The sequence below is a fragment of the Salvia splendens genome, chromosome 15 (assembly GCF_004379255.2).
Source record: "Salvia splendens isolate huo1 chromosome 15, SspV2, whole genome shotgun sequence".
NCBI lineage: Eukaryota > Viridiplantae > Streptophyta > Magnoliopsida > Lamiales > Lamiaceae > Salvia > Salvia splendens.
In genome coordinates, this window is record NC_056046.1 from 18,911,317 (window position 1) to 18,925,491 (window position 14,175).

The following is a 14,175-nucleotide window of genomic DNA, read 5'->3' on the forward strand; positions in this document are numbered from 1 at the left end:
TTAAGTTATTTCAACACATTAATATACATTTACATCATTATTCATTAACACCAAAATTTTTCACATATACAACAACTTAGCATAAAATTTTACTTTATAAAAGTTAATAAAGGACAATTAAGAAATTTTTGAAACTTCACGATTTATCATTCAAATTTTAAAAGGTTTAAGATAAAACAGAATTTGACCCGACTTCTTGATTTTATAGTCAATTATCTAGTTATATATAATAAATAAAAATTTAGTATCTCATGTCATTTTAAAATGATTCAATAGGTTATAGGAGTATGCAGGTAATGTACAACGGAAACATAAAATCTTATATGAGTAATAATTTACTCAATTCATTTCTTGTGTAAGAACTACTTGCAACTAACATAATTTGTTTGAGTTACAAATGATCTATTCCCCCACACTGAACTGCTCGACTGGGATAAAGGAATGAGCCGCGGGCACTGCAACATGGACTATGACTCTACGATTTTCCTGTTGAAAACGGGAAAGTATGTGTCAAGCTCAAGTTGTTCGAGGATATGGTGGGTTCTCCATAGGTACGACGAGTGCCCCTCAATGAGCTCAGTCACGTCCACCTGTTTGCATGACGGTTGGAAGTGAAAAATCGGAACATGTTATTCTTTGCAAAGATGGAGTATATGTCAGATCGAATGACGGGTTAAGATTCTGACAGGGTTCTAAACCAATCAGACGGTCATATCAAAGTTTTTGGGAATGAAGAGCGATGGTGTGGAGAGTTACGTACATTTTCAATGCCGGGGACATCAACCGGTTGAATTCCAGCTAATCCTTGGGTGAGAAGACTGTCAAACGCACAATGGGCAACATTAGATGAAAACCTAACCGGGAGAGGCGAAAGATGTAAGATAGAGCATAGGATTCTCGTTGAAGGAAAATGTTACTGAGTAACTAAAGGAATAAGAAGTTGCATACTTTGCACGAAAGGCAATCCCAAGCATCCAATCATTCGTAGAATAGACGTTCACGTATCTCCCAGACACCACCTGTAATGTATGGTACTTCACTTCAGAGCTCAAGGCACTAACAGAGATTGACATTAGTAGTAGGCTTTATTGTACCTTTCGCGTGGCTTCCCAGTTCATGTCCTTGATTCCGATGGGAGCTCCAAGAAGAACAACTCTCTCCACAAGTCCAGCTGACGAGGATTGGAAAAAGAGGATTAGTTTCAGCAGTTGTTGAGTAGATTAGAAGAAACCATTAGAAACGATGAAACGAGAGGTAGGAATAAAATAGAATAATTTAATAATGATAATAAGAAGTTGAATTAACAATGATGACAATTCTTATTAAATTTGGACCTATTCGGAGAAAAAGGAGTTCAACGCTCTCATTTTGATTATTCTTCAATATTTCGATCTTGATCGAAGCTATAAAACCAGAAAAATAATGCACATAAACCTACCGTGATAAGATTATACTTACCACTATTTTCACTTTCAGCCAGAGTTTGGAGGCACCTGAAAATCACCCTTGCTCCAAGGGAGAAACCAACAAGTGTCACAGGCCTGAGAAATTTTTGCACATAACTGAATTAGAATCGAAAAAAAGGAGAGAAACTGTAGGTCTGCCAAATTTCAACATTTTGGGATGGTTTATAATAACTCTTATTGCTATCGCTTCTACACGTTAGTATACCTCTGACCATGCAGCCCCTTCAGTAACACTTCAGCTAGCAACTTTCCTGCCTTGTCAGACCTGCAGATTATTGCAGCCCTTAGAATTTAGATTTGTCCAAAATAGGATCGTAATGGTAGACATTAGAATCGAGACGTTTTCCTTGACAAGCCTAAACAACATAATAGTTAGATAAAATCACTGTTACATGTTTTCACCACATGCCATCATTGTTACAACATTGATTTTCCAGAATTCAAATAAATGTCCAGCTTTCACCTATATGATAAACTATTCAGGCTGTAGAAATAGCATTAAACAGCCAAGTACGAGGGAAAACCTGTTCAGGGCAATCGTCCATTTGCTGTCAATAATATCAGTGAGATAAAGCAATGTAGCTGGCCAAGCCAGTGCTACCAAAAGAGAGCTTAGAACAGTCATCATTGCGCCGTGTTTCATCATTTCCATGGCTAATGCTGCAATATAGTGATTGTTTCTACGTCAATGACAAATACCCTAGGTATACTTAATACTAATATTTAGCTGCGAGTAAAATCCTTAACCTGAAGTAAGCCAGTCCTGAATAGCTGTGCTTACAGCAATTAGATGCTTGGACTCCCACTGCAGTACATAACTAAGGAAGAAAATAATTACTCATTATTTGTAGCAAATCAAGAAGAACAGCAAAATCAATGATGTGATTGTAGCAAAATCAAGAAGAACAGCAGAGACGTGATTGTAGCAAAATCCCAAAAGTACAAATTAGTACAATAAAGTGTCGACTACATGTGTTATTTTGAAAAATAAAAGAAAAGCGTAAATTTATACTTCTTATTATAGAAAGTGAACCAATGAGTTTAATGTATTTGTATTTTATAGAACTGATTGCTCACAAGTGACAAATATAAGGAGAATAGGGTGGTCTACCACTATACCTTTCAGAGTTGTCACATTGTCCATCCCAAGGTCTCTTGAAGTCATCTTCCTCAAAAACAAATCCAGATATTAAGATCTGAACTGCTAGTCGCTGACAAGAAAAGAGAATGAGGAAGTGCACAGTAAAGGCAACAAACAGTGTATCTTTTAAAATCTCATAAAAAAAATGAGGTGCATTTGCTACAAGAACAGTAGCCTCTATCACTTCATATCGTAGATAATGTATGATAATCCCGTTTCTTAACTTTTAATCGATGTCAAGCTAAAAATACTAACCCCTTGGTTATGGTTTCCTCCTATAGCTTTGAACTCAAATTCATCAACATCTCCGATCCTTCTGGCCATTTTGCTTCCTGTAAGTCCAGCTCCTGCAGCTATTTCAATTCAACATCAACATATGAGATGGGTAAACTAAACAAAAAATACGCAAGCATTTGCTAATGATATGAGATTAGAGGAAGCTTGTTTTCAGAACAAGCAGGTATGAATAGAGAAACATCTAAGTAACAACTGTCAACATTATCTAGTTTGCCAATATATACAGTTGCAATAGATTCACGCAATAAATATCATATGTTGCGTGTTCTACTTACCACCAAAGGAAGCTGCCACTGCAACAGAACCTGCAACAGTTCCAGCAGCACTAGCAAAAGCAGCAGCACCTGCTCCAACAAAGGGAATTATAGTCCCTAATGTAGGTGCCAAGGCACTGAATCCAGCCGCAATAGCTGGAGCAGCTAAACCTGTTCATGTATTGTCACAAGTGAATCCCAATCCAATTTGACATCTTTTGGAGAAATTCAATGACTTAAACAACATACAGAAAATCACAAGTGACAAGACAACTGACAATGAAATAACATTATCTTACCTCCAGTAACTGCCAACAATGTTCCTCCGGCTAACGCAGCACCTCCGATAATTCCTCCACGTTTCCACTTGGCCCATTTGCTTTTTGGATGAGAAACATCTTCTGTTTCCTTTTCTTTTAGAAGAGCCATTGCAGAGCAAGCAACGATAGTTTCAATTGACTCCTGCATAAAACAGTTCTTTTAACAAGTAAAGGAAATGAAAAGAAAAAGAAAAGAAGCCGGCATCATAAAAGTAGAAAAGCCTTCTGATTTAGAAAACCGATGATATGCATGCACTATGATTGGGATCAATACAATGAACTCTATTTTCATATATCAAGATCATATATGCTAGTATGTAAGATTTTAGCAGGTCGCAGAATGTACCACTGTTATCCACTTTAGATCAAACCAGGCAGATAGCAACCTCAGAGTCACGCGATGTCTAGCATCATAACCTTTTCTTTGTCTGGTAGTGGCCTTTTCGTCTTCAGGTGCATTGGCTAGACAAGCAGTAAGAAGCTCGTACAGAACTCTTACTTTCGTTGCATAACTAAGCATTGTTATCTCTTCCAATGGTTTCCGATCAGATTCAGTGACAGATTGTACATGGGCTTCCTCAGCTGTAGTGGCATCCTTTTCCTCCAGACGAGTAGTAAAGAGATCATTATCTTCAGATTCTGGCTCTGCCGTCTTCTCTGAGGTTTTAAACTTCTCCCGACAAGCATGCTCATATTCGCGTTGCTTCTCCTGCTTAGCCGCATAATCTCCATGACTACTTTCTAGACTCAAGGTCATAGCTTTTATAGCATTTGCTAAAGCCAGTTCCTTCCCAGACGATTCTCGAGATACATTGCTACTTTCCTCGGCTAGCAACCTTATAAACTGATGGAAAAAGTGATCACTTTCTCATTATCTTCATTAGGGCTACAAATTACAATAACACACATAACATTCACCAATTCACATAGCAAACCTTAAGCTTGAATTAAAATTAAAATAAATGAATAAAAAGGAGAAGAGAACTAACAGCTCCAACATGATGACTAGCAGTTGCATACGTCACAGTCTCCTGCAGCCCATCCCACGCTCTGATATCAATTTCCAAATACCTAAAATAAAAAAATCCCCAAAATTCATCTCCAGTTTTCTCACAATTCAATAGCGAGAGATAATAGAGCAGTACTTGAAGATAGGGCGAAGAAGACCGGAGGAATCGTGCGCCCAGAGCTGGGGATAATCTGCGACGGATTCGCAGCTACTGCTAGAGCTGATGCGTTCCTCCGACAAACAGGCAGAACCGTTGTCGCCGTCGTCGTCTGGATGAGAGGGGAATCCCAATGGACGGCTCTGATGGATCTGCGCCTGGTGCAGGGATAGAGCAAAAAGCGCTGCGGCGGCGTATTTCTGCGTCGCTGTCAGCGGTGACAGTGATGACGACATCAATTTTCTTCAGCTCTTAATTCTGAGCAGGAAAGGTGTAATTGCGTTTGAATTGTAAAGGAGAAGTGGATTGATTGGGGCAATTCCTCGAATATCATGCGATCACACACTACTACCTTTATATTTTCTCTCCTTTCCATTTCGGCAGTTGAAAAAAACGACGCGGTGAGAGACGACGTCGTAAAACGATTGACTACGACCCCTTTGCAAATGTCGGTTACTCTGCCTCTACGCTTTCGACTAAAAGATAAACGATTATTTTAGTCTTTTAGATGATAAGAAAATGATTTGTTATACGAAAATGATTTGTTATACTCTCTCCGTCCATAAAATATTGTCCAAATTTAACTTGGCGAGATTTAAAAAATGTGAAGAAAGTGCATTGAAAAAATTAGTATAACGAGAATCTCACATTTATATATTAGTTTTATAATAGAATATAAGTGTAAAAAATTAGTGAAAAGTAGGGTTCATTTACCAAAAATAGAAAAAAAGCAAAGTAGACAACTATTCAAGGACGGACCAAAATGACAAAACTGAACAATATTTCACGGACGTGGGGAGTAATAGCTTATTGCGATTCATATCTTAAGGGCATTTACAATAAGGGCCTTAAATCCGGTGCCTATATGGCAGTCGACCCTGTTAGGATTGGTATACTGAAAAATATATTTCGAGCATGTTGCACGGATAGAATTGTCTGTATACAATAAATTCTACAATCCATTTTTAACACAAGGCGAGAAGAAGTAATTTTATCGCATTGGTGTTTGCTTATGCATTAATAAGGTGTTTCTCAAACATTTAAAAGTATAATAAGCAAATAAGTCTAATTCTTTTATATAGTAGACTGATAGTGAACAATGTTCACTATAAGGTGACGCAGTCAACTCTTTGTAATAGAGAAAATTGAATTTCACTACCTAAATAGACTTTGACTACCTATTGTGAAAGGTTACAGTGTCAGTCTGCATGTTTCCTTACCTTAGGAAATAAATGACACTGATGTGGTATAACACTGAAGAATCTAACAGTTGAGATAAGTCTTTCTTGTTATTTACTGAAAGACGAGGTCTAGGTGATTGTTATTTCTTAATCATTGTTGACATAACATTGAGCATACGATATTGATTATGTACTACTTTGATTTATCAAATGGTGCGGATTTTTCAAAATCTAAGAATCCTGGTATCTTGGGTAGTGATGATCAATGTCTAGAGGTGCTATTATTGCAATGAATCGTTTGCTGGGCGAGTCCAGTTTAATAATATCCTCAAGAGGTGTTCGAAAAATATTTTATTATTCAGAAATCCACCTGGTTGGAATTTATTCCTTAATAATAAATAAAGATTTTGAACTAGGCAACAAATCTTGACAATCATAATCATATTGTAAATTTATGTTTGCATAGTAGTACTACTATAATTTATCCCTTTCATCATTTTGATTAGTAGAATAATATTTTTACTCCCTTCAATATTAAATATGTATGTAGTCTTTAGGCATACATTAAGTTGTGCTAAGATTTACAAATAGAAAAAGTCATTGATTCTTATATGGTTATTGAGATGTTCAAATAACATTCATTTAAGACATATGTTGTTTTAATTTCAAATTGGTTTAAATTTTTTGTATAAATTGTTACTCCCTTTGTCCCAAGATACACGAAACATTTCTTTTGGGCACAGAATTTTAGGATTGGTATTTAAAGAGTTAAAGTAGAGAGAGTAAAGTATGAGAGATGAAAAAGTTCAGAAGTAAAGAGAGAAAAAGTAGGTGAAAGTAAGAGATATACTCCCTCCGTCCCACTTTAGCTGTCCCGGTTGAGTCGGGCACATGTTTTAAAGGGTATTTAAGTGTGTAATAAATAAATGATGTAGTGGAGGTTGGGTCCCACTTTTAAACAACTTTTTTACTTTTTTACTTTTAAGTGTGTAATAAATAAATGATGTAGTGGAGTTTGGTCCCACTTTTAAATGATATAATAAATAAATTGATGTAGTGGACATCAATTTTTATGCACCGAGTTCAACCCGGACTCCTAAAGCGGGACACCCAAAATTGATCAACCGGGACTGCTAAAGCAGGACGGAGGGAGTATTATTTTTGGCTAAAAAGGAAAATGACTCACTTATAGTAGGACATCCCAAAAAGGAATATGACCCACTTATCTTGGGATGGAGGGAGTATATATATATATATATATATATATATATATATATATATATATATATATATATATAGAGAGAGAGAGAGAGAGAGAGAGAGAGAGAGGTGTGATCAAATACAAAATCTCTATAATACAAACTATACAAACTGATGTCAACGGAGTGTACAAATTCGGTCAACATGGGTTGATATCAACAGGGGTTGATGTCAACGGAGTGTACAAATTTTGTCAACGGGGGGGGGGGGGGGGGGGGGCTGATGTCAACAGAGTGTACAAATTCTGTCAACGGGGTTGATGTCAATAGGGTATACAAATTCTGTCAACGGGGGTGTACAAATTCTGATTGTTTGATGTCAATAGAGTGTACAGATTTGTAGAAAATGTTGACATTAGAAAAATCTCTTATATTAACCGTTGATTAATTGTATTAAGTGAGTAGGATTAAAGTTTATATAGTTTGTATTATAGAGGGTTTGTAATTTATCACACCCCATATAGATATATACTACTCCCTCCGTCCCGTGTTACTTGCACTTATTTCATTTCTGGGCGTCCCAAGTTATTTGCACTCTTTCCATTTTTAGTAAAAATTATCACCTACAGTCGTAATATTTGACTTTGTCTATCACTCATTCCTTAATCTCCGTGTCGAAAAGGAAACGTTCAAGTAACGCGGGACGGAGGGAGTATTTCTTAATTTGATTTTTGTGAAATGATATTATTTCTCTTTTTAACTAATTAATTGGCAATGTACATTTAGTAGTACAAGAAAAATTATTTGGGTTGCGAGTGGCCTTTAGAATAACTATATTAATATGCATATATAATCACTTTATCATATACTCAAACAATATATGTGTCTTAGTTAAAATTTATTAATGTTGTTTTATCATCATTAGTATAATATAATAAAAACAACATATTTTTATAATATTAAAGAATTTAACTTAGGTGGTACCTAGTAATATTTGTTAAAACATATTGAATTTCTAAAACTTTTCGAGTGTGTTTGTTTTGTTCGAAAAATATATACAAGTTGTTCCAATAACATATGTGTATGTGTTGCTTTAGTTCTTGAACTTATTTAATTTCACATTTGTAATGATCTTATATAAGGATATTATATACATTTTTTATATTTAAAGTGCACAAGATAATAGTATTATTTTCATTATTTCTCATTTATGTTGATTTATTTAGAATGGGTAACCAGTACGTGAATATTATTTGGCATGTGCATAGCACGAGGGATAACACTAGTTAAAGCTCAATATCACACGTGCCACACACTCAATTTCATTTATATAACAAATTCTTCAATTAAAACGAAAGAGAACACTTTTGTTAAAAGAGATCAAATAGTTTCTGGAATGGAATTCATTGTATTAGGTTATCTTTTGGAGAATGAATTACACGCCTCTTTATAGGCTAGAAGACCACCCAATATGGTAAGCTCTAATTATGCTACCCTAATATTCTATACAAGCTATTTCAATCAATTACTAATTACAATATAAATCCTTTATTGCAGGAGATCAATTTTGATTTGTGAAGATCTTCCAACACTCCCCCTCAAGTTAAGTAACGGGATTGCCGATGCTTAACTTGTCCAATATTCCTCGAAAAGATTGAGATTTCACCGCCTTTATCAAGATGTCTGTAAGTTGATCTTCAGACTTGACATAGGGTAACTCCACAATTTTTGCCTCAATTGTGTCATTTATGAAATGTCGATCCACATCCACGTGCTTGGTTCGATCATGTTGAACTGGGTTCTCAGAGATGCTGATAGACGCTTTATTATCACACAAGAGCCTACATGGCTGAGATGATTTGAGATCTAGTTCTGTCATGAGTTTCTTAAGCCATAACACTTCTATCAGTCCACTCTTTATCCCTCGAAATTCTGCTTCAGCACTTGAAAGTGCCACCACCTTTTGCTTCTTACTTCTCCATGATACAAGATTACCTCATACAAAGGTAAAATATCCTGCAGTGGATTTTCTGTCATTTGGGTTTCCTGCCCAGTCTGCATCAGTGTATTCATGTATCTCCAAGTGCTCATGTTTCTTGAATAAGACCCATGTCCTACTGTCCCCTTCAAGTACCGCACTACTCTCAGAACTGCTTCCCAGTGATCTTCTTGAGATGCGTGCATGAATTGACTCGCTACTCCCATGGCATAGGCTAGATCTGGCTAGTATGGGATAGATAAATAAATTTTCCCACTAATCGTTGGTATCTCCCTCGATCAGCACGTTTAGCTCCTTCTCGGATTTGTAGTGATTCTCAATCTCAGAATATTGTAAACAATAATAGTTTTTTGAGAATGACAAAATCACATAACCACAAAATCAAAATAAATTGTTTAAATTATCTCAACCTTGATTTAAATTAAGATCAACTTGAGAGATCAATTCAATTCAAGAGCACTCAGCAATAAGAGAAGCAGAGTGTCGAATTTTAGATATTACGTGGTAGATATATCTAAATATTATCTAAATTTAAATATTTAATATTTCTATAGAATTAAATATTAGAATATCTAATTATTCTTAGAAGAATAATTATCTATATATAAAATTCTCTAGAATATAGATATTATCTAACTAAATATCTAGATTTTTATAGAGAAAAATTTAAATGCATAGAATATAAGAAAAATAGAGTAAAGAATTCTAGACTAATGAATGTCTATAAATATTGGCCAGTTATATCATTTCACTACTATCAAAGATATATATCTTGTATACCAACAACATAAAAACCTTACTTTTTACACTATCTTAGCTTATCATCACTTCGGCCCGAAAATTTTATCTCATTATAATTATCTTGTTGTATCTCATCTGTAAAACCAAACGGGTCCTTAATGAGAAAAATGCTAAGAAATAAGGTTGTACACTTAAGCATAATCTTTCTCTAAACCTGCTTAGTTTTAGTAGCAACAACATTTAATGAGAAAAATGCTAAGAAATAAGCATGTATGGACCAGTTCTTGGGGTATTCAATTTACGCAATACCGCCTACCTCCATTTCTTGGGGGTACTGAACTTCAGCAACCGCCAATTCCAAATTGTCGTGGTCGACGTATATCCCAGGGACCCTGAACACGTCCAAGTCGGAATCTGATTCTGATTCCGACGATGACGATGTCGTTTGCGGAGAATCCGACGCCATCTCGTAATCAAGAAACTACTCTTCGACGGGATGGCGACGGTATTCATCTTGATCCCAAGATTGGTCGCTTTCTTCCGATGAAGACTGCACGGATTCACTGTCGTCATTCAGCCATAGCTCTCCGAGCCTAACTGTAAGCTCGGTGATATCGTCGCAGTAAATTCTTAGCCCTTCGAACTTCGCAGCTAATTCATCAACTTCGCTCCTATTCATGACCGCAAGCCTTTGGAAGGCATTTCCACCGACAACGAGATTTTCTTTCGCGAAACCCACATGAGGTGTGATGGTGAGCCTAGCAAAGTTCCGATCCAATTCTTCCATGGCCGCTGATTTCTTGATTGAATGAGAGGGTAGGCGGGTGGTGGGACGCGCAGAGTTGATTTGGATTGATCAAGCTATATGGAAGATAACCGATCGGGTGGATCAGTTAGTAATGTCGTTGCTACTTGATCAAGGCGTTCTCGCTCTCGCTCGCCACCAATATAATTTATAACTCCCAAATTCGCACTACTTTAACAGTAAAGCGGCAAGTACGGGGTCGATCCGACAGAGAAACCGGTGTATCGAGTGTGTGAGTAGTGAACAGTGTTCGACTGCTACCACGCTTTAAGTTGGGAGTTTTTACGCCACTAGATTTATGGTAGGCAGAATGTAAACTAACTACTTGATCAAGCTACTCATCTTGCTGATACAATTAATGGATCAAGTAAGCAACAGGCGGAAATAAGAACTTAATTACCTAGGCAAGCTACGAAAAACACAAACACTTTGTCATTCATCATGATTAAACACTGAATCAAAGACGAAAAACACAAACACTATGAGATGTTTAGTATTGTTCTTGAGAGTTGTGTCATTTTTGGGTATATGTTAACACCAAAAGTAATTTTACTTCAATCATTTACACCAAATTCAAACTCAAAAGAATAATATATATCCACCTACTTTTTATACCTTTTCATTTACACCTACATACTTATTCAAATTACACATTAAGCCTATGACATCATATAAAAATTTTAATTAAATTAAATAATAAAATAAATTTTCTTATTATATATATTAAATATACTTTATTAAAAAATACATTTGCTTGAAAATTAATATACACTTCACGTGCTATGATAAAATTAAAACATAAATAAAATTGTATTTAAATATCACAATTACAAAAAAATAAAAAAAACATACCACAATATGGATATAAAATTGGAAAAATTGTGTTTGTTCCCACAAATGATCAACTAGTGCAAATCCAGAGGAGCATTTTATTTCTTTTTGCGTTGTATAAAGACAAATACTTTTAAAATCAAGCATCTTCATTTGTTATTGCAAAATTTTCCGTGTTTCAGTTGACATATTTATATAATAATGGACCAATTTGCAATATCTCATAAATTTTTTGCAGCAACACCATATTTGGTGTAAATATGTAGAAAACACCAAAAATAGGTTTAAGTTTGATGTATGGTTGGAGATGATTTTTACACCAAAAATGGGTTTAGGTGTATGGTTAGAGTTGGTCTAAATAATTGAACATAAGTCCTAGCTCTTGTTACGCCAAAAATGGGTTTTGGTGTATGGGTTGGAGTTGGCATGTTCTTCAGATCTCAGACGAAATGAAGTCCCCCCGTTAAGTTGTGATAAATGTCAATATGTCATAGTTAACCTACGTCGGAATTTAAAATAAGAGTACTAGCATATTGTGAAATAATCATACCTAATTAAAAATTAGGTGTCGACTAGTTGAAAACAAGTTAAAATAGATGGTTTTACGTGGATAAATATAAGATAAAGTTAAGAAGTGATTTTAAACTTTTAATTAGTTCAGTGTATCGTAAAGTTTTGAGTATGTTACTAAACTTTTAATCAGGAAAAAAATGAATTAGTGATTTAAAATATGCAGGGCACAACATCTATCAATAATCAAGCAAGCTTTTGATTTTTGAATTTGCATGGATTAATATGTGTGTGTGTGTGAGAATCAGTTGACTAAAGTTTTGGGGATAAATAAATGATAATGACGATACCATGGCTTAAAAACGTCACATATTTATAGAAATAAAAAACATTTGTGAAATCAATTTTACAAAGTTTTCATATTTTAGGGTTTAGAAATGTGCCATCTGTTTTAAGCATTTCTTTCTTTTACTCAATAATTGAAGCAAACTTTTACCCCACAAATAATCGCATGGATGTGGCGGTTGTGTTGCGCCAACAACATTTTCCAATAATATAATATTGGCAATGCAATAGAATCGTAAATAATAGAGTACATATGTATCAAACTATTGGAATCAATGGCGGATCCAGGATCCGAAAATGGCGGGGGCGGAATTTAAATATTAAATATTAATAAATTTAATATTTAAATATTTCATATTATTTTTAATAATAAAATAAATAATAGTATATTAATATTTATGTAGCACTAGCTTCGTTAATAAAATATAAACATGTACTATAGCTTGCAAATATGTATTATTCATTTTAAAATATAAAATTATTGTAATTATTATATACATTCAAAACCATTGTAAATATTATATACAAAAGTGATATAAGTAGAGTAGTAGATATTTAGATTTCAAAAAGATTTAAAATGTTTATTTTGTTACATAGAGAATAAGATGCATGGATCACAAATTATAAATACATTAGGACAAAAAAAACTTTAACACAAGATTAAAAATGATTTTAACTAAGGAATAAATATAACAACATAATAATATATACAAATTAGAAAAAGTTTAGATTTCATAAAATATTTAAAAGTATTATTTTGATAATAAGAAGAAATATGAATTGGTAAAATAAAAAAGCAAAGAATGGAAAACATATGTTCTTGTTGAGGATCGAACGAGGATTGAACCGTAGACCTCTAGGTTAAAAAACCAACAACCAAACCATTGAACTACTACACTTTATATGACATTTAATGAAAGAAAATAGATTTTTACACTTCACGGAGGGGGCGGATATGCTATTTTTGACTCGATTCAAGGGAAAGTTTAGGCTCTCCTAACGGCCGGGAGGGGGCGACCGCCCCCTAGATCCGTCATTGATTGCAATAGATTCGTTAAATAGTTGGATACATATATCAAACTATTTAATTATATAATGAATCATTGATTTTGTATTTCATTACTATTGTTAATTTTTTTTTATCTTTTATTATTATTATTATTGTTGCTGCTGCTGCTCGTTGATTTAAGTATCCGGTCGAAGAAGACCTTCTATATTATAGACTGATCGGTATATTCATGACTATCTTTTAGTTGTTTCCTTATAAAAATAAATTACCATATTCACAAATCACAAGATATGAAAAATGTATTATGAACTATTGTAATATCGATTCTAATGTTAGTTCATATCTTGAATGACTAATAACACTGAGTGTGATAAAACTCTAAATTGGACCATGTACGTAGAGACTACTTCTATATTAGTTAAATCAAGTACGAGGTCTTAGTGATTACTATCTCCATCTGCGAATAGGAGTCCTGTTTTTCTATTTTAGTCCGTCCATTAATAGGAAGTTAAGAGTTCACTTTTACCATAAATGGTAATAGGGTCTCACCTTCCACTAACTCATTCCACTCACATTTCATTTAAAACTAATATATACAAGTGGGACCCCTATTCCACTAACTTTTTTTCATCCATTTTTTTTAACATTTCTTAAAACTCGTGCCGTCAAGAAATGAGACTCCAAATGTCGGACAGATGGAGTATTTATTTATATAAATCTATAGATGGAAAAATGAGCTAAGAGCATCTGTATCGGTGCTCTTGCCGACGGCAAGATCACGTCCGTGCTCGCTGCTGTGGTCTGCTGTGCTCTTGCCGACGGCACAGCCCTACTCGATAGCAAGAGCACCGCCGTGCCGAAGAGCAAGCCAACGTGGCGCCTCCTGATTGGCTCGTTTTTATTTCGTTAAA

At 34.7% G+C, this 14,175-nt stretch overlaps 1 protein-coding gene across 5 annotated transcripts; it reads right to left on the reverse strand.

Annotated features, from left to right (window-relative positions):
- Positions 1-257: 257 nt before the first annotated feature.
- Positions 258-5,077, reverse strand: LOC121767620 (transmembrane and coiled-coil domain-containing protein 4-like). 5 transcript variants are annotated; one of them, XM_042163943.1, is made up of 15 exons: positions 4,624-5,077; positions 4,468-4,549; positions 3,828-4,322; positions 3,458-3,620; positions 3,180-3,329; positions 2,863-2,960; positions 2,586-2,677; positions 2,214-2,284; positions 1,991-2,126; positions 1,672-1,731; positions 1,459-1,541; positions 1,095-1,171; positions 949-1,019; positions 761-854; positions 258-590 (listed from the first exon to the last, which is right to left on the reverse strand). In XM_042163943.1, exons 1-15 carry the CDS (start codon positions 4,878-4,880, stop codon positions 468-470), a joined length of 2,052 nt encoding a protein of 683 aa, XP_042019877.1. In that variant the 5' UTR covers positions 4,881-5,077; the 3' UTR covers positions 258-467. The 5 variants fall into 5 exon arrangements, with proteins under 5 accessions (XP_042019877.1, XP_042019878.1, XP_042019876.1 ...); XM_042163944.1 differs by having other exon boundaries at positions 2,863-2,954; positions 3,825-4,322; XM_042163942.1 differs by having other exon boundaries at positions 3,825-4,322; positions 4,624-5,074.
- Positions 5,078-14,175: the final 9,098 nt, after the last annotated feature.

Excerpts from the sequence above, each read along its gene's own strand:
- LOC121767620 (XM_042163942.1), bottom strand. The coding sequence starts at position 4,880 with ATGTCGTCATCACTGTCACCGCTGACAGCGACGCAGAAATACGCCGCC. Across the intron at positions 4,323-4,467 it reads CTAGTCATCATGTTGGAGCT|TTTATAAGGTTGCTAGCCGA; the intron begins GTTAGTTCTCTT and ends TTTTTCCATCAG. Across the intron at positions 591-760 it reads ATGTCCCCGGCATTGAAAAT|GTGGACGTGACTGAGCTCAT; the intron begins GTACGTAACTCT and ends TCATGCAAACAG.